This window comes from Sphaerodactylus townsendi, linkage group LG06, assembly GCF_021028975.2.
Source record: "Sphaerodactylus townsendi isolate TG3544 linkage group LG06, MPM_Stown_v2.3, whole genome shotgun sequence".
In the NCBI taxonomy this organism is placed as follows: Eukaryota; Metazoa; Chordata; class Lepidosauria; order Squamata; family Sphaerodactylidae; genus Sphaerodactylus; species Sphaerodactylus townsendi.
Window position 1 is genome coordinate 361,755 of NC_059430.1, and position 24,507 is coordinate 386,261.

The following is a 24,507-nucleotide window of genomic DNA, read 5'->3' on the forward strand; positions in this document are numbered from 1 at the left end:
GTTGTGGTGGGGAGGAAGGGGAAGGAGATTGTCAGCCCCTTTGAGTCTCCTTACAGGATAGAAAGGGGGGGATACACATTCAAACTCTTCTTTATAAACCAACAACCTCATTTTGGGGGCTATACAGAACCAGGTCTCAATTAAACAGTTAATCAAGAGCAGGCTTCTTGCTCTGTGATTGTCAGTCCTCTATGGCTCATTCCGCACATGCAGAATAATGCACTTTCAAACTGCTTTCAGTGCTCTTTGAAGCTGTGCAGAATAGCAAAATCCACTTGCAAACAGTTGTGAAAGTGGTTTGAAAATGCATTATTTTGCATGTGCGGAAGGGGCCTTAGATACCATTCCTGTGTGCATTTCTGCCCCCACTGGGGCCTGCGTTTTAGCACAGAGCTTAGAAGTTGCCAGGAAAAAGTTCCCCTTCCATAGACACCTCCCCCGCCCCCCAGCTATTCTAAACCAAGCAGAATTACAATCCTTTCCTCAAAGGGCACAAGATGAGCACAGGATGAGTGACAATTTAGAAACAATGCCATTTGAGCCACCGTTCTACCTCCCCCGTTATGCTTTCCGGAGACAGGTTTGGGGAATTGGCAAGGAGAGATAAGATAAGAGCCGCAGGCAAGATCACAACATCCATCCAGACGCAGACAGAGGAAGAGAGGGCAAATCAGGAGAGAGACCGGCTTTGGCTGGGCTGTTCAATGGAGGGGCATTGTTATCTCCTCCGAAAGAAAGCAGCCGTCGAGCCATGCATCACCCGGTTCATCCCTTTCATCTTAAGAAACGGCAGGGACAGCAGAAGAGCACCTTCGCCCACAATGCACTGCTGTTCCATTACAGTCACAGTTTTATCGCAGATAACTCGTTGAGAGTAATGAAGCTGGTTCCGTGAGGGAAGTGGAATTCAAATAATTTAACAACTGGTTGTTTACAAGCACCATTTTAACAACCAGCAATGGCATAGTGGTTAAGAGCAGGTGCACTGTAATCTAGAGGAACCGGGTTTGATTAATTTGCTTTGTCCCCAGAGCAGAGAGATTTGCCAGTGTAGGTTTGGCCCAGAGAACTTCCCCCCGCCTATGGCCAGCCTTCCCTCTCCCTCACACTGCCACCCACGCCTTCCCCCTCATCCCCTCTTCCATGTTGCTGGCTGCTTTAAGTTAAAGAGAAGAAGTTCACTCATAGGAGCTTACCAAAACACACTGACCTCTGCATTTCATGCTGATAGACTGATATCTCAAAATAACAAGCCTCTCTGACCTGCAGGGACAGCAGCAGCAGGAAGAGCTGGCGGGGGGGGGGATCAGTTACAGCAGCAATGTCCACTCCTTTGAGGCAGCATATAATCCAGATAATTGCTTTGCTCTTTCATTTGGTGGGAGAATTATTTTGGGAATAGTAATATGGATAAAAGCAATTTTGACTACGGAGTGTAGTGAGATCTGTGCCTTTAAGAACAAGTTCCTTTAAGAATTGTGCCTTTAAGAAACACTTGATGGGCAGAGTTAAGAGAACCAGGCCTGGAGAGTTCTCTACAAAAAACTGCGCGCTCAGGAGGGAGTGCCTCCTCATGTGTTACCAAAAAATGCGAAGAGACCCCCCTACAAGCCCACAGCGCACCAAGGAGCCCATGAACAGCCTCAAGGTAAGTGTCCTATGCGTAATGAGTCTCTGGGTAGCCACCCTAGACTTGCTTGGTAGTTTCTATTTAAATCTTGACCAGGGCCAACTCTGCTTAACTTCCCATCAAACAAGCCACTGTTGCTGCATTGCCCAGCTGTTACTAGGACAAAAGCTTCTACCCAAGTCTGCTGGTCTTTTTCTGTTTTCTCAAAAATCTCAAATGTGGCAGGACGGGTACTGATCAGGGAAGGTCAGAAATGCTGGTAGGGACTGCAGATGTTTTAAGGGTATTCAGACGGGGGGAGCGGGGAGACAGAGAACGTCTTTGGGGATGTTCTGCATTGTCATTCTGACTTGTTTGCTGAAAGAATGAGCAATTCAGGGGCCTCCAGAGCGGTAGTGTTCCTTCTTTGCCAAAGTTCAGTCTAATTTAGTTCGCTTCCAGGCTTCTCAGTGCCACGCTTTTGTCAAAAGAAACCTTTTAAAATGGATACTGTTGGGAGGAGAGAAAGGAACCTGTGAAAATATGCACAGTGCACCAGGGAGCTCTTTGTCACTGAGCTGATAATTGTAGTAAAAGGTGTTACTCCATTGCCAGAGAGAGGGAGGGAGGGAGGGAGGGAGGGAGGGAGGGAGGGAGAGAGAGAGAACAGATTCTACAGGGATATAATTTACGGTGACCAGACGTCCCGCTTTTGGCGGGACAGTCCTGCCTTAAAACAATTTGTCCCGCGTGTTTTTTGAACTGTCCCGATTTTTGGAAGGCTGCCGCACTGCCTTCTGGGGTGCAAGGCAGTGCGGCAGCCTCCCGCACACATGGCCGCAGGAGCACTGCCTTCTGGGGTGCTCCCGTTTCCCGCCCTGTGACAGGGCGGGAAATGGGAGCGCCCCAGAAGGCAGTGTGCTCCTGCGGCTGCACGTGCATGCGTGTGTGGCTGGCCGGCTGGCCGCCCACCCGCCCATCCCGGTTTACAAAAGTGACAATCTGGTCACCTTAATATAATTGCTGTTGTCATTTTTGCACCGGTGGCCAAGAGGATAGAGACATTCAGCATGCTCCCAACTCCATTCCTAAAAAACATCAGAAACATGGCTTTCCCCCCATCAACACAGAAGTTATTAAATGGTGTATGAGAACATGGCTAAAACTTCAGTTTCAAAAATACCGTAATCCACATAGAAAAGGATAAACAGGTTTTTTTGGGGTGGAAATAAGTAAGCAACGTTTTGCGAATTCTGGCACCCAGCTTATTTATTAATGTATTAACTCTGTTCCTTCCTTATGACAGGGCCCCTCGCTGAGTTTGGCATCATCTAGTTTTATTATCAGTTTTATATTTGGATTTTAAGCTATTTATATATTTAATTATTATACTGTTGTGTTTCTGTTGAAAGTCATCCTAAGCCCAACTTATCGGGAAAGGCTGGGGTATAAATCAAATAATTTCATAACAGATACTGAGGTCAGAAATTGACATCATGACTTCATTCAACTCTCAGCAGTGAATCTAGATAATGCTGGTGGTAACACAATGAATGCCAGTGTTTTCCCTGATGTCCTCCAGCCTTCCTTCAGACTTGAACTGTGTTGATTATTTAAAAAGCAACACGAACATGACCGCTCCGAACAAGCAATTCGCTACTTAGGTCCCCCCAGTCCTTTGGCCCCTTAAAAATCTCCCTGCACCCCCCCCCCCTCCCCGCCGCCGGCTTCACCTTTATTACTTCCTATTCACTCATGAATAAAAACTTAAGCATCAGTTTCCTGAGATCCCGTAAGCACTGCTTTGCAGCAATTATTGATATCGTGCTCTTAGGATCAGCGTACAGTAATGTGGACAATGACCTAAGCAGGACGGAAGCCAAGCCACAGAACAAGAGCAGATACATAATCATTGATTTGTGAGTCAGTGGCCAACCACGAGTAAACAGGAAGTAATTAACAAGGAAGACGCAGGAACCAGAAGAAAGGCGAAGAGGAACCTTTGATGAGTGGCATTTGCATTGGAATAAACTGGTTCATGAAGACAGGAATTACTAGCTTTCTATGGGGAATAGAGTGCTTTATTAACTGCCACGCAGAACCCCGGTTCTCAATTCCGCTTGCAGCTCAATTCCGCTTCAGCATCAGCTGAAAAGCACAGAAAATGCCTATGGGGAGAGACAGCAGACCCTCCTCTGCTTTGGCATTCTCAGCACAAACAGGCTCTGCTTCGGGTGTTGTGTGGTTTCCGGGCTGTATGGCCATGTTCTAGTAGCATTTTCTCCTGACGTTTCACCTGCATCTGTGGCTGGCATCTTCAGAGGAGCAGCAGTGGCGTAGGAGGTTAAGAGCTCGTGTATCTAATCTGGAGGAACCGGGTTTGATTCCCAGCTCTGCCGCCTGAGCTGTGGAGGTTTCTCTGGGGAATTCAGATTAGCCTGTGCACTGCCACACACGCCAGCTGGGTGACCTTGGGCTAGTCACAGCTTCTTGGAGCTCTCTCAGCCCCACCTACCTCACAGGGTGTTTGTTGTGAGGGGGGAAGGGCAAGGAGATTGTAAGCCCCTTTGAGTCTCCTACAAGGAGAGAAAGGGGGGATATAAATCCAAACTCCTCCTCCTCCTCCTCCTCCTCCTCCTCCTCCTCCTCTTCTTCTTCTTCTTCTTCTTCTTCTTCTTCTTCTTCTTCTTCTTCTTCTTGAACACGGCCATATAGCCCGGAAACCACAGGACACCCCAGCGATTCCAGCCATGAAAGCCTTCGACAGTACTATCGATGTTTCTTATATGGATATTGTGCAGGCGGCTATCATTCTTTTTGTTGTTTTAGGGAAATATTGATATTATATTTAAAGGGCTATTAAGGAATATCGATATTATGTTTGAAGAACCAACACCCCCGCCCCCAAAAGGGAATATTCATTCTCAGTTTGTACCAGGGAGTGACCTGGAAGTGGAGGCAGGCAAGCCGCGCAGCACGGTGGGGCTCCTCCTCGCGTGTAAACCCCACTGCAAAGGCACTGCAGGGCAAGGAAGGGTATGGGAAATGCTCCATACATAATGGGCTTTCCCCGCAACAGACACCTGAGAAGCTGGTGGGGCTGAGAGGGCCCAGAGAGAACTATGACTGGCCCAAAGTCACCCAGCAGGCTTTGTGTTTAGAAGCAGGGAAACAAATCCAGTTCACCAGATAAGCAGGAGCAGCAGTGGCGTAGGAGGTGAAGAGCTCGTGTATCTAATCTGGAGGAACTGGGTTTGATTCCCACCTCTGCCGCCTGAGCTGTGGAGGCTTCTCTGGGGAATTCAGATTAGCCTGTGCACTCCCACACACGCCAGCTGGGTGACCTTGGGCTAGTCACAGTTCTTCAGAGCTCTCTCAGCCCCACCTACCTCACAGGGTGTTTGTTGTGAGGGGGGAAGGGCAAGGAGATTGTAAGCCCCTTTGAGTCTCCTGCAGGAGAGAAAGGGGGGATATAAATCCAAACTCTTCTTCTTCTTTTTCTTCTAAGAGGCCACCGTTCATGTGGAGGGGTGGGGAATCGAACCCAGTTCTCCAGACTACAGTCCACCGCTCTTAACCACTACACCACGCTGACCCGACGGCGTCGCTATAAGTCAGCTGCAACTTGATGGCACTTTACCAACACACATTTTGTATGCAGAGAAGACAAAACAAATCACAGCCCACCGTTTCTTACCATTGCTCGGGCTTCTTCTCGTATGGAGGGAATAGAAAGGATACTGTAGAGAGCCCCGTTCACGTAGGGATGTATCTGAGAGGGAAGAGAACAGTCATGGATAAGTCCATTTTAAACTTCCTATGACATCGTCCTGTATGGGGCTTGCATCCCTTCCTGGCCACCTCGAGGATACTTCCTTCAGCAGTGCCTTTTTCTGTCCCTCAAACGCAGGGGGGGTCCAACTCTGGCGCCCCAGATGTTCATGGACTATGATTCCCATCAGCCCCTGCCAGCATGGCCGATTGGCCACGTGAGGTAGGTGGGGCTGAGAGAGCTCGGAAGAACTGTGACTAGCTCAGGGTCACCCAGCTGGCGCGTGTTGGGGGGGCACAAGCTAACCTGGTTCACCAGATAAGCCTCCGCAGCTCAAGTCGCGGAGCAGGGAATCAAACCCAGTTCTCCAGATTATTAATTAATTAATTAATTAATTTTATTTGTTAATTAAATTTATAGGCCGCCTCATCCCCGAAGGGCTCAAGGCGGCTCACAACATGGCTGTTTCTAAACAGCAAATTAATACAGCATTAAAAACTGAACCCATTAAAACTCAACAGCAGTTAATACAATAAATATTTGATCTGAGATTGCAAATGCCTTAACAGACCAGGTGCTCGGGAGCAACAGCCGCAGATGGCCATTGCTTTCACCTCCTGCATGTGAGCTCCCAAAGGCAACTGCTGGGCCACTGCGAGTAGCAGAGAGCTGGACTAAATGGACTCTGGTCTGATCCAGCTGGCTTGTTCTTATGTTCTTATGTTCTTAAATAGATTAAAACAACAAAATTGTGTAAAACACACACACACAGAGGCGCCCGATCTAAAGGCCAAAAAAAGAAAGAAGAAAGGCGAGGAGATAGGCACTGGAGATTAACCACTGCTCTTAACCACTACACTGCGGCGGCTCTCCATAAACATACGACAGACAACAGAGGGCCGAGATGTATCCTTGGGCCTTGACCAGCCGATGCCAGGCAAGGCAGGAACCAGGCCTGACACTCCGCAAGGCAAGTGCCCCACTAGGCTACACCCATGTTCTAAAGAAACTTGAAGAATGCCAGGAAAAGTATAAGCACCCACTGGCCCCACATCTGATGCCATCCAGTAAAAGGAGTTGATAATAAAACTGCAAGGATTGTCATGCCCTTATATAAAGCCATGGTGCGACCGCACTTGGAGTACTGTGCTCAGTTCTGGTCACCACATCTCAAAAAGGATAAAACTGCAAAGATTGTCATGCCCTTATATAAAGCCGTGGCGCGACTGCACTTGGAGTCCTGTGTTCAGTTCTGGTCGCCACATCTCAAAAAGGTTATCGAAGAGATAGAAAAAATGCAGAGAAGGGCAACGAGGATGATTGAGGGACTGGAACACCTTCCTTATGAGGAGAGGCTGCAGCGTTTGGGACTCTTTAGTTTGGAGAGGAGACGTCAGAGGGAGGATATGATTGAACTCTATAAAATTATGCATGGGGTAGAAAATGTGGACAGAGAGACATTTTTTTCTCTCTTTCTCACAATACGAGAACCAGGGGGCATCCATTGAAAATGCTGGGGGGAAGAATTAGGACTAATAATAGGAAACACTTCTTCACGCAACGTGTGATTGGTGTTTGGAATATGCTGCCACAGGAGGTAGTGATGGCCACTCACCTGGATAGCTTTAAAAAGGGCTTGGACAGATTTATGGAAAAGGAGAAGTCGATCTCTGGCTACCAATCTTGATCCTCCTTGATCTGAGGTTGCAAATGCCTTAGCAGACCAGGTGCTCGGGAGCAGCAGAAGAAGAAGGCCATTGCTTTCACCTCCTGCATGTGAGCTCCCAAAGGCACCTGGTGGGCCACTGTGAGTAGCAGAGTGCTGGACTAGATGGACTCTGGTCTGATCCAGCAGGCTCGTTCTGATGTTCTTATGTTCACACCGGAGACCTCTGCTGTAAAGGCTAACAGTGAGGAGTGGGAGGTGTCAGCTGGAAGTGCCCAGTCCAAACTTCCTCGGCCACTACAAATTCACTGGACGGCATCAGGCCAGCCCCCACTCTTGGGCTCAGTTGCACGTCAGCACTTTACGAGTCAGACTTGTGACTTGCTGGGAAAAGGATGACTGAGATACAACAGATTAACAGGTGAGATACTTTGAACTCTCTGACAAGCAATTCCAGAGTTATCGCTTGTCAAGGCCTTTTGACTGGCAGAGCACTTGGCAATATTTCTTGGACTCTTGTGACATACACATAAGAACATAAGAACATAAGAACAAGCCAGCTGGATCAGACCAGAGTCCATCTAGTCCAGCTCTCTGCTACTCGCAGTGGCCCACCAGGTGCCTTTGGGAGCTCACAGGCAGGATGTGAAAGCAATGGCCTTCTGCGGCTGTTGCTCCCGAGCACCTGGTCTGCTAAGGCATTTGCAATCTGAGATCAAGGAGGATCAAGATCGGTAGCCATAAATCTCCTCCATAAATCTGCCCAAGCCCCTTTTAAAGCTATCCAGGTGAGTGGCCATCACCACCTCCTGGGGCAGCGTATTCCAAACACCAATCACCAATACACAGATACTTAGGCACACTCAGGCGGCACTGCAGATCTGCTGGGCAGAGACTTCAGTGCCACAATCAGCACGTCACCATCAGTGAATTAAGCAGCAGGAGCAAACTGCCGCAGCAACCGACAGCGTGCCGGGCCGGCTCCAGCTGCTAGGATTTGGAATCGGGAGAGTCGTGTTTGGGTTTCTGCGGGAGGGGAGCGTAACCGACATCCAACGGAGGTTCAAAGGGATAGTTTTCAGGAGTTTAAATAATCCCTGGAACCAGCAGTCTGGAGTCCAAACAGGCCTGATTAGCATTACACAGCTGTCAAGCATTGCTTTGCCAGTTCCCGTGTGAGAAGTTCTTAGGGGGGGAAAACGGAGCCTTCGCAGACGCCGGCCAAATTAAACTCACCCCCTTACAAAATCAAGAGCCCAGTGGTAGGATTGAACAAAATACACACACACACACACACACACACACACACACACACACACACAGAATTTCACTCAGAATAAACTCAATGTGTTCTCTTTATTTTTTTGCTGAAAACTGTTGAGCTTTCACACACACACACACACACCCATTTGGAAGAACAGATCTGCAGGATCCAATCCATCGAAAATGCTGGGGGGAAGAATTAGGACCAATCAAAGGAAACACTTCTTCACGCAACGTGTGATTGGTGTTTGGAATATGCTGCCACAGGAGGTGGTGATGGCCACTCACCTGGATGGCTTTAAAAGGGGCTTGGACAGATTTATGGAGGAGAAGTCGATCTATGGCTCCCAACCTTGATCCTCCTTGATCTGAGAGTGCAAATGCCTTAGCAGACCAGGTGCTCGGGAGCAGCAGCAGCAGCAGAAGGCCATTGCTTTCACCTCCTGCATGTGAGCTCCCAAAGGCACCTGGTGGGCCACTGCGAGTAGCAGAGAGCTCGACTAGATGGACTCTGGTCTGATCCAGCTGGCTCTTTCTTATGTTCTTAAGGCCATTGCTTTCACCTCCTGCACGTGAGCTCCCAAAGGCACCTGGTGGGCCACTGCGAGTAGCAGAGAGCTGGACTAGATGGACTCTGGTCTGATCCAGCTGGCTCTTTCTTATGTTCTTAAGGCCATTGCTTTCACCTCCTGCATGTGAGCTCCCAAAGGCACCTGGTGGGCCACTGCGAGTAGCAGAGAGCTGGACTAGATGGACTCTGGTCTGACCCAGCAGGCCAGTTCTTATGTTCTTATTGTTTTTCCCCCTCCTAGACACCTGCAAATATTAGCTGAAAAAGTACCTCGTGGTTCTCATGGCCGAGAAGATCAGAAAGAACTCTGAGAACTTCGTTGGCAATTTTTGCACACGTTTTCTTTCCTGTGGAGAGTGAAAAGACACAGATGCAGATGACCCGAACATAGAAATCAGAAACTTGCTATGGGCTTTGGTGCACTCACTCCCTGTGGTACAGCTGTATGCTTCACAGTAGGGTTTCCCCACAATTTTCTGCTTAAAGGGAAGTCTCCCGTTGTGAAGTGTTTCCAGCCATTCTGATCTGATCTGCCATTTTGTCTGCCCGCTGCCTCCTTTCCATGCAACCCCTCACTGCTGCCTTTTTTTTTTTTTTTTGGGGGGGGGGGGGTTGCCATTTTTGGTCTAGCAATAATTCAACAGACCATGTCAATTTCACTGCTATACCGAATTATTTGCACATCAACGGCATGACAAGAAAAAGAACAGTGTGGCCAGAAGAGGTGTCGGGTGGGCAGGGGAAGGCTGGGAGGAGTGAGAAAACCCAAAGAGAGAGTAACGCATGCAGTCTTCCTCTCACTTTCCCTGTAGCTAGCCCAACCTGTGTTGCGCAGCCTGCAACCCGGTTGAATTCCGAATCAGCTTCAAGGCTGACCTTGGGTGCTTCCCAGGCTTTGGGATCTCGGCCCTTGGGACCTAGATGCCCCATAAGTCTCCAACTCCGGCCTCAAGCTCTCAGTGAGGCCACTAGCTCGGGAGGTCCCCGGCCCCTCAATGGTGCAGCAGGCCTCCACTCGAGCCAGGGCCTTCACGGCTCTGGCCCCTGCCTGGTGGAACACTCTCCCTCCAGCTGTCCGGGCCCTGCAGGACCTTGGGGATTTCCGCAGGGCCTGTAAGACTGAGTTGTTCCACCGGGCCTTTGGAGAGGCCAGCCGCTGAGGGTGCCCCTGCTCCCTCCTCTTTACCCCATGGGCCCTAATACCATCAGGACCCATTATTTCACATTAGGAGGGTTTCATAAGGGCGCGGGCGATGTTCTAAGATATTACTGTTGTTTTAATTATATGTATGTTTTTAGCTGATGTTTTATCTGTACACCGCCCTGAGCCCTTCAGGGATAGGGCGGTATACTAAATTTAATTAATAATAATAATAATAATAATAATAATAATAATAATAATAATAATAATAATAATAATAATAATAATAATAATAATAATAATAATAATAATAATAATAATAATAATAATAATAATAATAAAGGCAGAGGAAAAATCACACTCTACTCACTTATGGAATCCAGGGGATTCTCTGATCTGTGGCAGTGAGTTTTGGAGTGGGGAAAACATGTGCAACCAAGAATCTGACTTGAAGGGAATGTATACTCCCTGCAGAGCAAACCACAAGTGCATAAATGGCTTATGTGACCTGAGCTGCTGCCATCGTATCCCAGGAAGCTCCCAGACAAGGCCTGCACTCATACCTGCCAAAGGGAGGCACCAAGCATTTTTGTGGTCAGTTGGCAGCTGCCACAACGCTCTATTGTATCCCCTCCTCCTGTCCTCCCCCGGAACCCAATTGCTGAGAAGAGATGCAGGAAAGTCACCGGAGCTTGGCTGCTTCAACATTGAACTCATCTGGCCAAATGGCTGATGCGTTCAGAACCTGCCCGCCACATGCTGGGACGATTCAGACCAGCTGTTCGCAAACTCTGACACATAAACACATGAAGCTGCCTTCCACTGAATCAAACCCTGGTAGACTGCGGTCTATCAAGGTCAGCGTTGTCTAAGACTGGCAGCTGCTCTCCCGGGTCTCCAGCAGAGAAAGGTCTTTCCCGTCATCTGCGGCCAGATCCTTTAACCAGAGATGCCAGGGACTGAAGCTGCACTTGCTGGGTACTACCCTTTTTCCCCGAATATAAGACATCCCCGGAAAATAAGACGGAGTAGAGATTTTGCTGAAGTGTGACATATAAGGCATCCCCCCAAAATAAGACGTAGCAAAGTTTTTGTTTGGAAGCATGCCTGACAAATAGAACACAGAAATATAAGACATCCCCTGAAAATAAGACATAGCACATCTTTGGGAGCAAAAATTAATATAAGACACTGTCTTATTTTCAGGGAAACATGGTAAGATGCTCCGCCTCTGAGCCACATCCCCAAAGGTGGTTTTTGCGCTTGTCATTACTGAGGTTTCCCTACATGGCATGGCCACAGGATAACATTGAGCCCGTTCTAAGATGGACCCTCTCTGAGCGCAGGGGGGGCGGGGGCAGTGGTGGGATTCAGCCGGTTCGCACCACTTCGGCAGAACCGGTTGTTGAAACGGTGCTTGTAAACAACCAGTTGTTAAATTATTTGAATCCCACCACTGGACGGGGGGCACGGGGGCACCCGGAGAAGGAGTTGCCCCAAGGCACCCCCCCCCCAACCTTGGCGAGTTCTGCAGGGTCTGTAAGACGGAGTTGTTCCGCCGGACCTTTGGAGGGAAACCAGCCACTGAAGGTCCCCCCCCTTTTAGCTCTTAACATCTGGGCCCTTTCCATCTAATGGGACTCGCCATTCCCTCCCTCTTGGGGAGGATTTAAAATTAGGGTTTCTTGGACGCCTCTTATTATTTAACTGCTGTTTTTAAAGGTTTTAACTATATTTATATCGAGATTTATGTTGTACACTGCCCGGAGCCCCTCGGGGATGGGGCGGTATAAAAGTCTAAAAGATAGATAGATAGATAGATAGATAGATAGATAGATAGATAGATAGATAGATAGATAGATAGATAGATAGATAGATAGATAGATAGATAGATAGATAGATAGATAGATAGATAGATAGATAGATAGATAGATAGATAGATAGATAGATAGATAGATAGATAGATAGATAGATAGATAGATAGATAGATAGATAGATAGATAGATAGATAGATAGATAGATAGATAGATAGATAGATAGATAGATAGATAGATAGATAGATAGATAGATAGATAGATAGATAGGCAGATAGATAGATAGGCAGATAGATAGATAGGCAGATAGGCAGATAGATAGGCAGATAGATAGGCAGATAGATAGGCAGATAGGCAGATAGGCAGATAGATAGGCAGATAGGCAGATAGATAGGCAGATAGATAGATAGGCAGATAGATAGATAGGCAGATAGATAGATAGGCAGGCAGGCAGGCAGGCAGGCAGGCAGGCAGGCAGGCAGGCAGGCAGGCAGACAGACAGACAGACAGATAGATAGATAGATAGATAAGCCTCCCGATGAAGGTTGTCCCAAGATACCTGAACTCCGAAGGCAAAGGTTCATGAGCAGAGCGACTGAGTAGGCCAAGGTGTAATCCGACATGCAGTCCGTGTCCTTCAGCGCCTCCACCAGCCATAGGATCAGCTCGTGCTTGATCATAGCCGACTGCAGAGCACGCCTGGAACGAAAAGATGTTCGCCTGAACGTTCAGTGGACGGCCAACAAGGAGGAAGTTTCCATCAGAGCGTCGACCTTGTTTCGGCTGATCGGGTCGATCCCAAGTTCTGTGAACGGGTCAAGCCTCCTCACACACAATTAGTTTAGTTCTTTACAGCGTTCGTATCCTGTTTGTTTGACCAATGGGGATACCGAGGAGACAAACAGGCATAATAAAAATACATCAAAACTCCAGTTGGAAACCAGAGCAAAAAATACAAAAGGCAGCATATTAAAACATAACAAGAAGAAGAAGATCAAGATAATTCATATCATAGTGTTTCCTATTACTATATATGAGTGTGGCCGTTGGACAACGATGAAAGCTGACAGGAAGAAAGTAGATTCCTTTGAACTGTGGGGTTGGAAAAGAATTTTACAGATACTGTAGATCACCAAACAGCATGTTTTCAACTCGCTATTGGAGAGAACTGTGCTCATACTTTGAAACTTCAGGCCTCAAGACCAATTACCATATATACTAGTGTATAAGTCGACTCGCATATAAGTTGAGGCACCTAATTTTACCACAAAAAACTGGGAAAACTTATTGACTCGCGTATAAGTCGAGGGTGGGAAATGCAGCAGCTACTGGTAAATTTCAAAAATAAAAATAGATACCAATAAAATTACATTAATTGAGGCATCAGTAGGTTAAATGTTTTCGAATATTTATTTCAAAGAAAAACAGTAAACTATCTCTGTAAGTGGAAAAGAGGGTCAACAAAAACAATATGGTCTCAACAATAACTTTAAAAATACAAAAACCTTAGCTCAACCAGCAACCAAGCTAAAACACAAGAGTTAAAATCCTTCAAAACTGGATTTTTGGTCAGGGGAGGAACACCAACATTTCAGAGCATCTTTAGGAGACCCTCCTGATGATACCACCCAGGTTTGGTGAAGTTTGGTTCAGGGGGTCCAAAGTTATGGACCCTCAAAATGTAGCCCCATCTACTATTAGCTCCCATTGGAAACAATGGGGGATGAGGACACCCCCTTTGGGGGTCCATAACTTTGGACTCCCTGAACCAAACGTTACCAAACTTGGGTGGTATCATCACCAGAGTCTCTTGAAAAATTCCTGAAACGTTGGTGCCGCTAGCCTAAAAACTGCGCCCCTGGCAGCTGACAAAGTAAAAACCCTAAAAAAAATTTTTTTAATACACCTGACTCGTGTATAAGTCGAGGGGGGCTTTTTCAGCACAAAAAATGTGCTGAAAAATTCGACTTATATGCAAGTATATACAGCATTTGTATTTAAAGAGTTCTTATTTTCTGGAGAGTAGGTTAACCTGAAGAGAAGGTTAAGAGTGACATGACAGCCATGTTTAGATATTTGAAGGGATGTCATGTTAGTGAGGGAGCAAGCTTGTTTTCTGCTGCTCCAGAGACTAGGACCAGGAGTCATGGGTTCAAGGTGAAGGAGAAGAGATTCCACCTAAACAGCAGGGAAAACTTCTTCATAGTCAGGGCTGTACGACAATGAAATGCATTACTTCGGAGTGTGGTGGAGTCTCCTTCTTTGGAGGTTTTTTAAAAAGAGGCTGGATCAGGAGTGCTTCGATTGTGTGTTCCTGCACGGCAGGGGTTGGACTTGATGGTTATCAAAAGCCGGACCGAAAAAACAATGACGCCCGTGTGCTGCTTAGTGGCTTTTATATATTTTACAGTCTGATTAATCATATAAGCAACCACAAAATGCAATTTTCAATAATACATTTTCGCTTTCATTACAGATCACCCCTTTGGGAGAATTCCGGCGAAATTAGTCCAGAAACATGGGTATATTCTATGTATTGTCGAAGGCTTTCACGGCCGGAATCACTTGGGTGCTGTGTGGTTTCCGGGCTGTATGGCCGTGTTCTAGCAGCATTCTCTCCTGACGTTTCGCCTGCAGCTGTGGCTGGCATCTTCAGATGCATCTTCAGCTGCAACAAACACTCCGTAATGGAGACAAGGCTCCTTTAATCGCCATTCATGAACGGACTCCGGAGGGAGATTATAAATTTTGTTCAATCATAGAAGTGGTGAATAATTTCGCACCTTGAAAATAATATTCCACGAATATACCCATGTTTCTGGCTGAAAGCGATACAGTAAAAGGACGAAAAGGACGAAGGACAATAACAAAGTCTGTATCCTTATAATATTGAACTGAATGAAACCAACGGAATGGACTAATTTCGCCAGAATTCTCCCAAAGGGGTGATCTGTAATGAAAGCGAAAATTTATTCTTGAAAACTGCATTTTATGGTTGCTTATATGATTACTTAGACTGTAAAATATATAGAAGCCACTAAGCAGCACATGTGCGTCATTGTTTTTTCGGTCCGACTTTTGATAGCTCTTAAAGGGCGCATGCTATTCATTCATAGTTGGGACTTGATGGCCCTTTGGGTCTCCTCCAATTCTATGATTCTATGATTCTAAAAAGAATCCCATGAACTTCGCCAGCCAAGGACCTGCTGAGTCCGCTTCATCTCGTTCTTCAGTGACATGGCAAACATCAGCTCAGGAGGTGCCTAATGGAGCAGCAGTGGCGTAGGAGGTGAAGAGCTGGTGTATCTAATCTGGAGGAACTGGGTTTGATTCCCAGCTCTGCCGCCTGAGCTGTGGAGGCTTCTCTGGGGAATTCAGATTAGCCTGTACACTCCCACACACGCCAGCTGGGTGACCTTGGGCTAGTCACAGCTTCTCGGAGATCTCCCAGTCCCACCTACCTCACAGGGTGTTTGTTGTGAGGGGGGAAGGGCAAGGAGATTGTCAGCCCCTTTGAGTTTCCTACAGGAGAGAAATGGGGGATATAAATCCAAACTCTTCTTCTTCTTCTTCTGCTCACAAATCAAGAGCTCTGTTCTCTCCCACCCCAAACAGAGCAGGTATTTGCCATTTGCAATGCATTCCCCCGGGACACCCCATCCCATCCCACCCCAGCTTTCATCACCTGAGGCTGAGTTTCTGCAGCGCTCCCAGGACATTTTCTCGGGTAAGAGAATCCTTATCTTCCGCTTTCAATCTTTCCTCCAGCAGCTGGAGCAGCCGGGGGTTCTGCGAAAGGTAGAGGCGACCTGTAGAGGAACAAAGCAGGCGGGAGAGACGGGAGCAGGGGACTCAGCTCTGCTCATTTGGGATGCCAAGGGGTAGCTGTGTTAAGTCCACCATAGCAAAACAAAAGCTTCTTTACAGGCACAGGTGACTCACAAAATCTCATACTGAAATGAACAGACTTTAAGGGGCCACTAGACTTCTCACAATACTAGAACCAGGGGGCATCCATTGAAAATGCTGGGGGGAAGAATTAGGACTAATCAAAGGAAACACTTCTTCACGCAACGGGTGATTGGTGTTTGGAATATGATGCCACAGGAGGTGGTGATGGCCACTAACCCGGATAGCTTTAAAAGGGGCTTGGACAGATTGATGGAGGAGAAGTCGATCTATGGCTACCAATATTGATCCTCCTTGATCTCAGATTGCAAATGCCTTAGCAGACCAGGTGCTCAGGAGCAGCAGCAGCAGAAGGCCATTGCTTTCACATCCTGCATGTGAGCTCCCAAAGGCACCTGGTGGGCCACTGCGAGCAGCAGAGTGCTGGACTAGATGGACTCTGGTCTGATCCAGCAGGCTCATTCTTATGTTCTTAAGGAGACTCAAGGTGGCTTACAATCTCCTTTCCCTTCTACAATCTCCTTTCCCAATCTCTTTTCCCTAATAAAAGGAAACACTTCTTCACGCAACATGTGATTGGTGTTTGGAATATGCTACCAATCTTGATCCTGCACGTGAGCTCCCAAAGGCACCGGGTGGGCCACTGCGAGTAGCAGAGTGCTGGACTAGATACTCTGGTCTGATCCAGCAGGCTAGTTCTTATGTTCTTATGCTTTATTTTGCTCTTCTGAGACATTAGATTCTTATGATCCATGTCTCAGTGCTAAATTTTCCCCCCTACATCTTATTGTTGGTGCCTTATTTCTAAGGGATTTTAGACCCTTGTTTCTCCAATTAGGCCAGAAAACCAAAATCCAACAAATGTACTCTCTCTCAATATTTCTACTTCTCCCAATAGCAGCCTGGAAGAAGTTATCTGTTCTCTGCTCCGACCCACTCCTTATGTTTACATTGAAATCTCAGATCTGATCAAACCTCCTAGTCAACCTAAAAGGTGGATGTTGGTGGCCCAAAATAAGTGCGGTCAGATTTGTTGAATAATCACACAATATTAAACATTGCAGTCAGGGGCTTTTGGTCTAAACCAGGGGTCTTCAAGCTATGGCCCTCCAGATGTTCATGGACTACAATTCCCATCAGCCTCTGCCAGTATGGCCAAGTGGTAGGGCTCATGGGAATTGTAGTCTATGAACATCTGGAGGGCCACAGTTAGAAGACCCCTGGTCTAAACAAAACACTTCACATTTTTTCCTCAGCAACAGGCAGGGAGCAACTGCTCCCAATTGTCACCTTTAGAATGTTCGTAGAGATCTCCCAGAATTCCCTGCTGCTGCATGCAAGCAAGGCTGCAAAATCCAGCATGGGCCCAGAGAGCGTGAAAAAGCTGCTCCAAGCGTCCCTTACCTTCAACCAGGGAGGCGAAGGCATTGATCAGCCTGGCTGTATACTGGCGGACCACCTCGTTCTTTGACTGCAGCAGCATCAACACGCTTCTCTGCAACAGACAGAGCACACATTACGACAGGGGTGGGCAATTATTTTTTCCATGGGGCCGCATAAGAAACAGAAAATATTGTGGAGGGCTGGGTGTAGTCATCCCCGCAGGGTCGTCGCTAAAGAAGAGGCGAGACGCGGAGGTTTCATCTGGTGGAGAGTGCCAGCAGCGGGAGCGCGGGTGTCCGTGTTCCTAGCGACTCTGCCGCGTGCTGGTTCCTGGCACCTTTTATTATGATTATAGCGGGGGCGTGTAGAAGGGCGGATCGGGGGGAAATCCGGGAGAGCGGGAGACTGAGAGATCATCATGTGATGCATGATCTCACCTGGCTGCTACGTGCGGAGAGGAGCATCAGTGTCTGGGCCTAATCCTCACCTGGGGGCAAGACCATTGTCCCTTTGTCTGGGACACCCGGTGGTTGTGAGCCAGGCAGTTCATGACCCGTGACTCATCGGGGGGTGAGGGGTGGGGGAGCGGTGCGACCAGAAGACCGTAGGAGCGCCGGTGTTCCAGCGCTCTACTTACGGTGCTGCTGGGTCAGCAGCTCATCCCTACATCGGTCCAAAAGGCAGGGGGGCGAGGCGCTTTTGAAAGCCCCGCAGAAGCCGGCAGCCAAGGCAACCGGCTTCTGCGGGGCTTTCAAAGGCGCCTCGCTCCCCAGCAACGCTGGGCGTCAGGGTCATCCAGCGGGCCGGATGTGGCCCGCGGGCCGTATAATGCCCAGGTCTGCATTACGAGAATTCCGCCGTTCTGCCGGAAATTGACCCAAATCAAGTCTTGCGCTCCTCTCAAGGAAAACGCACTGTGCGGAGTTTAATGGCTTGAATGGCGAACAGATTTCCGCAGGCACAAGAAGAGAGGAGATTTTCAGCCATCCCTCCCTCTAATTCCCTCCCCTAAAAACTATCCCTGGGCATCCCCAGCCCCCATGAGCAGCACTGGTGTGTGTCTGGGAAGAACAGGTAAAATTAACCCCTGCCGTTTTCATCCATAAAAATCCCACTGCCAAAGACTGAGACCCCTTCCGCACACGCAAAATAATGCATTTTCAAACCACTTTCACAACTTGAGTGCTGTGTGGTTTCCGGGCTGTATGGCCGTGTTCTAGCAGCATTCTCTCCTGACGTTTCGCCTGCATCTGTGGCTGGCATCTTCAGTGCATCATCTTCAGAAGATCCTCTGAAGATGCCCGCCACAGATGCAGGCGAAACGTCAGGAGAGAATGCTGCTAGAACACGGCCCTACAGCCCGGAAACCACACAGCACCCCAGTGATTCCGGCCGTGAAAGCCTTCGACAACACTTTCACAACTGTTTGCAAGTGGATTTTGCCATTCCGCACAGCTTCGAAGAGCACTGAAAGCAGTTTGAAAGTGCCTTTATTCTGCATGTGCGGAATGAGCCCTAGTTTATTTCAACCCCAGGAAAAGCCAGAGCAATTCCCCGCCGTTCCTCTAAAAGCTATTTATGCATAGTTGTTCATTTCTGTACGGGTATGCACTGCTTCGTTCACATGATGCTCGCAGGCCACAAAAAAAGCCAAAAAAAAGCAAAACTCTTAAGAGGAGTTTTTAATAGTCGGATGCCAGCTATATTTTAATCGGTTTATGATAATTGAGCGCTGTATGTTAACTTTGTATGTATTTTATTTTCCACCTGTCTTGTTATTGATGTAAACCGCCCTGAGTCCTCCGGGGGAGGGCGGTATATAAGTGGAACAATAAATAAATAAAAATAAAAATAAAAAAAGTAAAAAAACTTCTGGTGAACTGGATTGCATATTTTTGGCCAATTTCACAGCAGTTTCTTCCGGACAAGCGTTGAGGTGCTTAAATTTTCATTCTCAGCATGTAACAAATCATCAGCCGCAGTGGTCTTCAGTCAAAGGGTCAGGACTCCCAGGTTGGTCACGGAAACCTACCTGCCGAGTCAAAAACCGCTGTAGAGCAGCCGTGCGTTTGCTGCTTTTTGAGATCTACATACATAGTGAGGATGAGGACGAAGAAGAGTTTGGCTCTATATCCCCCTTCTCTCCTGTAAAGAGACTCAAAGGGACTTACAAACTCCTTCTCATCCTCTCCACACCTTGTGAGGCAGGTGAGGCTGAGTGACTTCTATGACTGGCCCAAGATCATCCAACAGGCTTCAAAAAGAAAACATCAAAATTCAAGCGTTATGTCAGCAAACCCGGGCTTTGTCACTATCAAACAGGGAAGCTATCTCCACTAACTTGACTATAAATGGAGATCAAATAGAGCGGGTGGCTAGTTTTAAATTTCTGGGCGTTATGATTAAAGAGGACTTGACCTGGGGTGTACAGACTGCCACGGTGGTTAAAAAGGCCCAGCAAAGACTGTACCATCTGAGATTTTTAAGGAAACAACAACTGAATGGAAAACGCCTGGTGTCCTTTTACCGCTGTGCTATAGAGAGTGTCTTAACCTACTGCATCTGTGTATGGTTCTCCAGTTGCACAGTGGCAGATAGGAAGGCGCTCCAAAGGGGGATCACTCCTGCACAGAGGATTATCGGCTGCCCTCTCCCCTCCTTGGAAGAACTCTATAATTCCCGAAGCCTAAAGAAAGCCCAAAATATTCTGAGAGACCCGTCTCATCCAGCACACTCTCTTTTTGAACTGTGACCATCCGGCAGACGAGACAGGTCTATCAAAACTAGGACAAAGAGGCTTAGAGACAGCTTCTACTCTAGAGCTGTGGCTATGCTGAACTCCGCGGCTTCGTGTTGATGTGTTTGGGGCTGTGTAGGGATGGGTGGAGGGAGGGTGGGATACGAGTCTGAAATTGTGTGCATCGAGGAATGCTGCTGTAAATTTCGTTGTGCGTGCACAATGACAATAAATAAAATGCTTATGCTTATGCTAACCTGAACGTTGCTGTAGCAATCCAAAAGATCATTGTTGATATAAGCCTGCAGTACCGTATCCCTCTGCTCACCGGGATGGGACGTAGTCAAGCGCTACAGGAGAAGCGAAAGAGATCAGCCATCAAACCAATCTTCTAGCGCAGTGGTGGCGAACCTTTGGCACTCCAGATGTTATGGACTACAATTCTCATCAGCCCCTTCCAGCATGGCCAATTGGCCATGCTGGCAGGGGCTGTTGGGAATTGTAGTCCATAACATCTGGAGTGCCAAAGGTTCACCACCACGGTTCTAGCATGATGGGAATTACTGGTATTTAGAAACAAATGTTCAGAAACTGCTTCTTTATCTCTTTCCGGCACACAATTATCCTGTGCTTGCTCTAGAGCAGCAGACGTCTGGCTCTAAAGCACCTAGTAAGGCCAAACCTGCCATGAAGAAGGAAGAAGAAAGAAACAAGAAAGGAGAAGAAAGGAGGAAAATAAAAGACGAGGAGTTGGAGCCTGTCTCTCCTGTAAGGAGACTCAAAGGGGCTTACAAACTCCTTCCTCTCCTCACAACAGACATCTCAGAGTCCTGAGAGGACTGTGACTGGCCCAAGGTCACCCAGCAGGATTCATGTGGAGGAGTGCAGAATCAGACCCAGTTCACCAGATAAGAGTCTGCTTCCCATTTGGAGGAGTGGGGAATCAAACCCAGTTCTCCAAATTAGAGTCCACCTGCTCTTAACCACTACACCCTGCTGGAGAGGAAGGCTCAAATTTCAGGCAAACTCCTCTTTGGCAAAGAGAAAAGATGAAAATATTATTATCAGACACAAATAAAGATCTAGCACACTCTGCTGCTAAGTTTGCTTGGCTTTCTAGTCAAATTAGGAAGGTATGACAGAACTCTTATCAGGTAAGAACATAAGAACGTAAGAACTAGCCTGCTGGATCAGACCAGAGTCCATCTAGTCCAGCACTCTGCTACTCGCAGTGGCCCACCAGGTGCCTTTGGGAGCTCACCTGCAGGAGGTGAAAGCAATGGCCTTCTGCTGCTGCTGCTGCTCCTGAGCACCAGGTCTGCTAAGGCATTTGCAATCTCAGATCAAGGAGGATCAAGATTGGTAGCCATAGATCGACTTCTCCTCCATAAATCTGTCCAAGCCCTTTTTAAATCTATCCAGGTGAGTGGCCATCACCACCTCCTGTGGCAGCATATTCCAAACACCAATCACATGTTGCGTGAAGAAGTGTTTCCTTTTATTAGTCCTAATTCTTCCCCCCAGCATTTTCAATGAATACCCCTGGTTCTAGTATGGTGAGAAAGAGAGAAAAATTTCTCTCTGTCAACATTTTCTACCCCGTGCATAATTTTATAGACTTCAATCATATCCCCCCTCAGACGTCTCCTCTCCAAACTAAAGACTCCAATTAGGTATGGCACCTAATTTCTTTTTCTTGTTTCCTTATTCGTTTTATATATGTTGAATTTGTCATGTATTTTACCTGTGTTTTATCTGTATCTTTTGACATTTTAATTTTTTTCCGAATTTTACTGGTCAATGATCATAAACGAACGAACAAACGAATGAACGAACGAACGAACGAACGAACGAATAATCGATCGTTCGGTCACAGTGGCTGAAGTTCTTCAGCTCACCCACCCAGCGCAAGGCCTGCAGTAAGAAGGCTTTGAGGCGGCTGTTCCCGTCCACCAGGTCTTTCTTCAGCTTCTCGTAGTCCAAGGAGGGCAGCAGGGGCACCTCTTGCACTTTCCTGCAAGACAAACAAGAAGCCACGCTGATGACACATGCGGCAAACTCCTTTGGTTGGCGCAAGCAGAGGCCAGTCCGATTAGACAGGAACACACGCGAGGCTGCCTGATGCTGAATGAGAGCCTGGGAACAGCAAAGCCAGCCCTGCCTACTCAGACTGGCAGCCACTCCCCTGAGTCTCAAGCAGTGGCTTTTTCACATCAACTACTGACAGGCCCTTTTAACTGGCAATGCCAGGGATTGAACCAGAGACCACTGAGCCTTCAACTGAATCGGACCACTGGTCCATCAAGGTCAGCATTGCCTACTCAGACTGGCAGCTGCTCTCCAGTGTCTCACGAAGAGGTCTGTCCCCTCCACTACTGCCTGGTCCTTTTAACTGGAGATGCCGGGGATTGAACCTAGGGCCCAGAGGCTTTTCCACTGAGCTATAGCCACTCTCCTCAACAAGTCTGCCCTGTTGCTTCAATTGGATCTTGTAAGTGGCCTCCAGCAAGAGCCCATAAAAAGGCTAAGTATCAATTAGAAGAACAGAAACTTGGCCTGGTCCCAGAGGCGTACTGAGATAAAATGGTGCCTGGGGCAATACCTGCTCCCGGCGCCCCCCCCCCAGCATACCTCCTCTGGGGCAGCAGGCACCCGGCCCGGCTGCTCCTTCAGGTCACGTGGGGGGTGTGGCGCTTCCCCTCCCCGCCCAGGGCTCCCAGGCTGTGGTTCCTTCCCTCCCTCCCTTTCCTGGGGGCTTGTCTCCCCAGAGGTGTCTTTTTCCAATTGGCCCAAGGGGCCAAGAAATAGTTTAGCCCACAGGGCGCCTGCTGTTTTAGGCAGCCCGTCCCTGGCTTCACAGCCTTCCCTTCCTATCCCTGTGAGTGCAGGAAATGGATTTGCTGCGGTTGCCTCACTGACAGCTGGACCCAAGCTCCAAAAGGGCCGGCACGCCCTGCCCAGTTACCTCACTGGGCTAGAGTCAGTTCCCCGGTCTGAGCTGCCTTTGGCCTGCCCCCCTGGCCCCACCTGGCCACTCCCTCGTTCTCCCCACCGTCACCAACAAGTCCCCTCCCAGGACCCCACTGTAGCGGCAGCTCCAGCGCATCGTTGCCTCCCTCCTGAAATGCCTTTCCGGCCCTCAAATTCCTCTCTCTCCCCAGCTGAGGCCACTCTGATCCCTGTTGAACGGGCTCAGCTGCGCTCCGAGCACGGCCGAGGCTACAGCCCTGCTCGTTCTCCCCGCGTGCCGCCGAGCCTTCACCCTGGTTTCCGGTCGCCTCTTCGACCCAGGCCCGCTTCGCCTCGTTGCCCGCTTCCGTCTTGATCATGTCAACATTTCGACCGGCCGGCGAGGTTCCCGCCTGCCCGCCCAAATGCGCAAGTCCGGGCGCGGTGGCGGCAGGAGCCCCAGCCGCGCCCGGACAGGGGGCGTGACTTTGCGCTCCCCCCGTGACCTAATGGGTGGCGCCCGGGGTCAATTGACCCCCATGTCCCTCTAGCAGATGCGCCCCTGCGTGGTCCTCACTAAGATGGTCAACCAACGTCCAGCCTCTGCCACATCAGAGTGCAGGTGGGGGTTCATATGAAGAAGCACTTCCTTAAAAAAGAAATCCCTCATCACAGAAGATCCGCATGTCAAGGGAGACCGTTCTAGGCTTCACCTAGGCCCTTTCTGTTTCCAAAGGTTTTAAACCCCTTAAAATGTTTTGAGACAGGAAACGAAGTGTTTACTCCATAGAGTCCTGCATCGCTTTTACCCCCAAATGTTTTATTTGGCAGCCTCGAAACAGTCTTAATGATTCCCTGTTTAAAACGGTTCTCCGGTTGAAAAGTTTTGAAAAAAAGTCTTCAGCTGCTGTGTGAACTGCTGAGGTTTCCCACACTTAAGAACACAAGAACATAAGAACAAGCCTGCTGGATCAGACCAGAGTCCATCTAGTCCAGCTCTCTGCTACTCGCAGTGGCCCACCAGGTGCCTTTGGGAGCTCACGTGCAGGATGTGAAAGCAATGGCCTTCTGCTGCTGCTGCTGCTCCCAAGCACCTGGTCTGCTAAGGCATTTAAGAACATAAGAACAAGCCTGCTGGATCAGACCAGAGTCCATCTAGTCCAGCTCTCTGCTACTCGCAGTGGCCCACCAGGTGCCTTTGGGAGCTCACTGGCAGGACGTGAAAGCAATGGCCTTCTGCTGCTGCTGCTCCGGAGCACCTGGTCTGCTAAGGCATTTGCAATCTGAGATCAAGGAGGATCAAGATTGGTAGCCACAGATCGACTTCTCCTCCATAAATCTGTCCAAGCCCTTTTTAAAGCTATCCAGGTTAGTGGCCATCACCACCTCCTGTGGCAGCATGTTCCAAACACCAATCACACGTTGCGTGAAGGTAGCACTTCTCTGCTACCCTGAGCTTCCTCCTCGGTGCCATTTGCTGAGCTCGCTCTGTCCCCCCTTGCCTGCTTCTTTGCAGAATTTCTCTGTTTCTTTTTAATTGGGTGGGAGGAATCTTTGAAGCTTCAAGTATACGAGGAGTTTAGAATGCAGCATGAGGGTGTGAAGTATCTATTCAACCCAGAGCTCAAAAAAAGAAAGGGAAAAATCACAATGGCAGCCATGAATCGTTTCGAGGGGGTGAGCAGAGGTGGGA

At 48.3% G+C, this 24,507-nt stretch overlaps 1 protein-coding gene across 2 annotated transcripts in view; it reads right to left on the minus strand.

Moving 5' to 3' along the window:
• ARMC9 (armadillo repeat containing 9) overlaps positions 1 to 24,507 on the minus strand; it is a 127,669-nt gene that overhangs the window by 50,399 nt on the left and 52,763 nt on the right. For both annotated transcript variants that reach the window (XM_048502029.1, XM_048502028.1), the window contains 7 exons: positions 21,768 to 21,879; positions 20,123 to 20,215; positions 17,150 to 17,240; positions 15,522 to 15,645; positions 12,396 to 12,535; positions 9,152 to 9,228; positions 5,307 to 5,381 (listed from right to left, as the gene is read on the minus strand). In XM_048502029.1, coding sequence (XP_048357986.1) covers positions 5,307 to 5,381; positions 9,152 to 9,228; positions 12,396 to 12,535; positions 15,522 to 15,645; positions 17,150 to 17,240; positions 20,123 to 20,215; positions 21,768 to 21,879 — 712 coding nt within the window. The remainder of the gene's footprint in view (positions 1 to 5,306; positions 5,382 to 9,151; positions 9,229 to 12,395; positions 12,536 to 15,521; positions 15,646 to 17,149; positions 17,241 to 20,122; positions 20,216 to 21,767; positions 21,880 to 24,507) is intronic.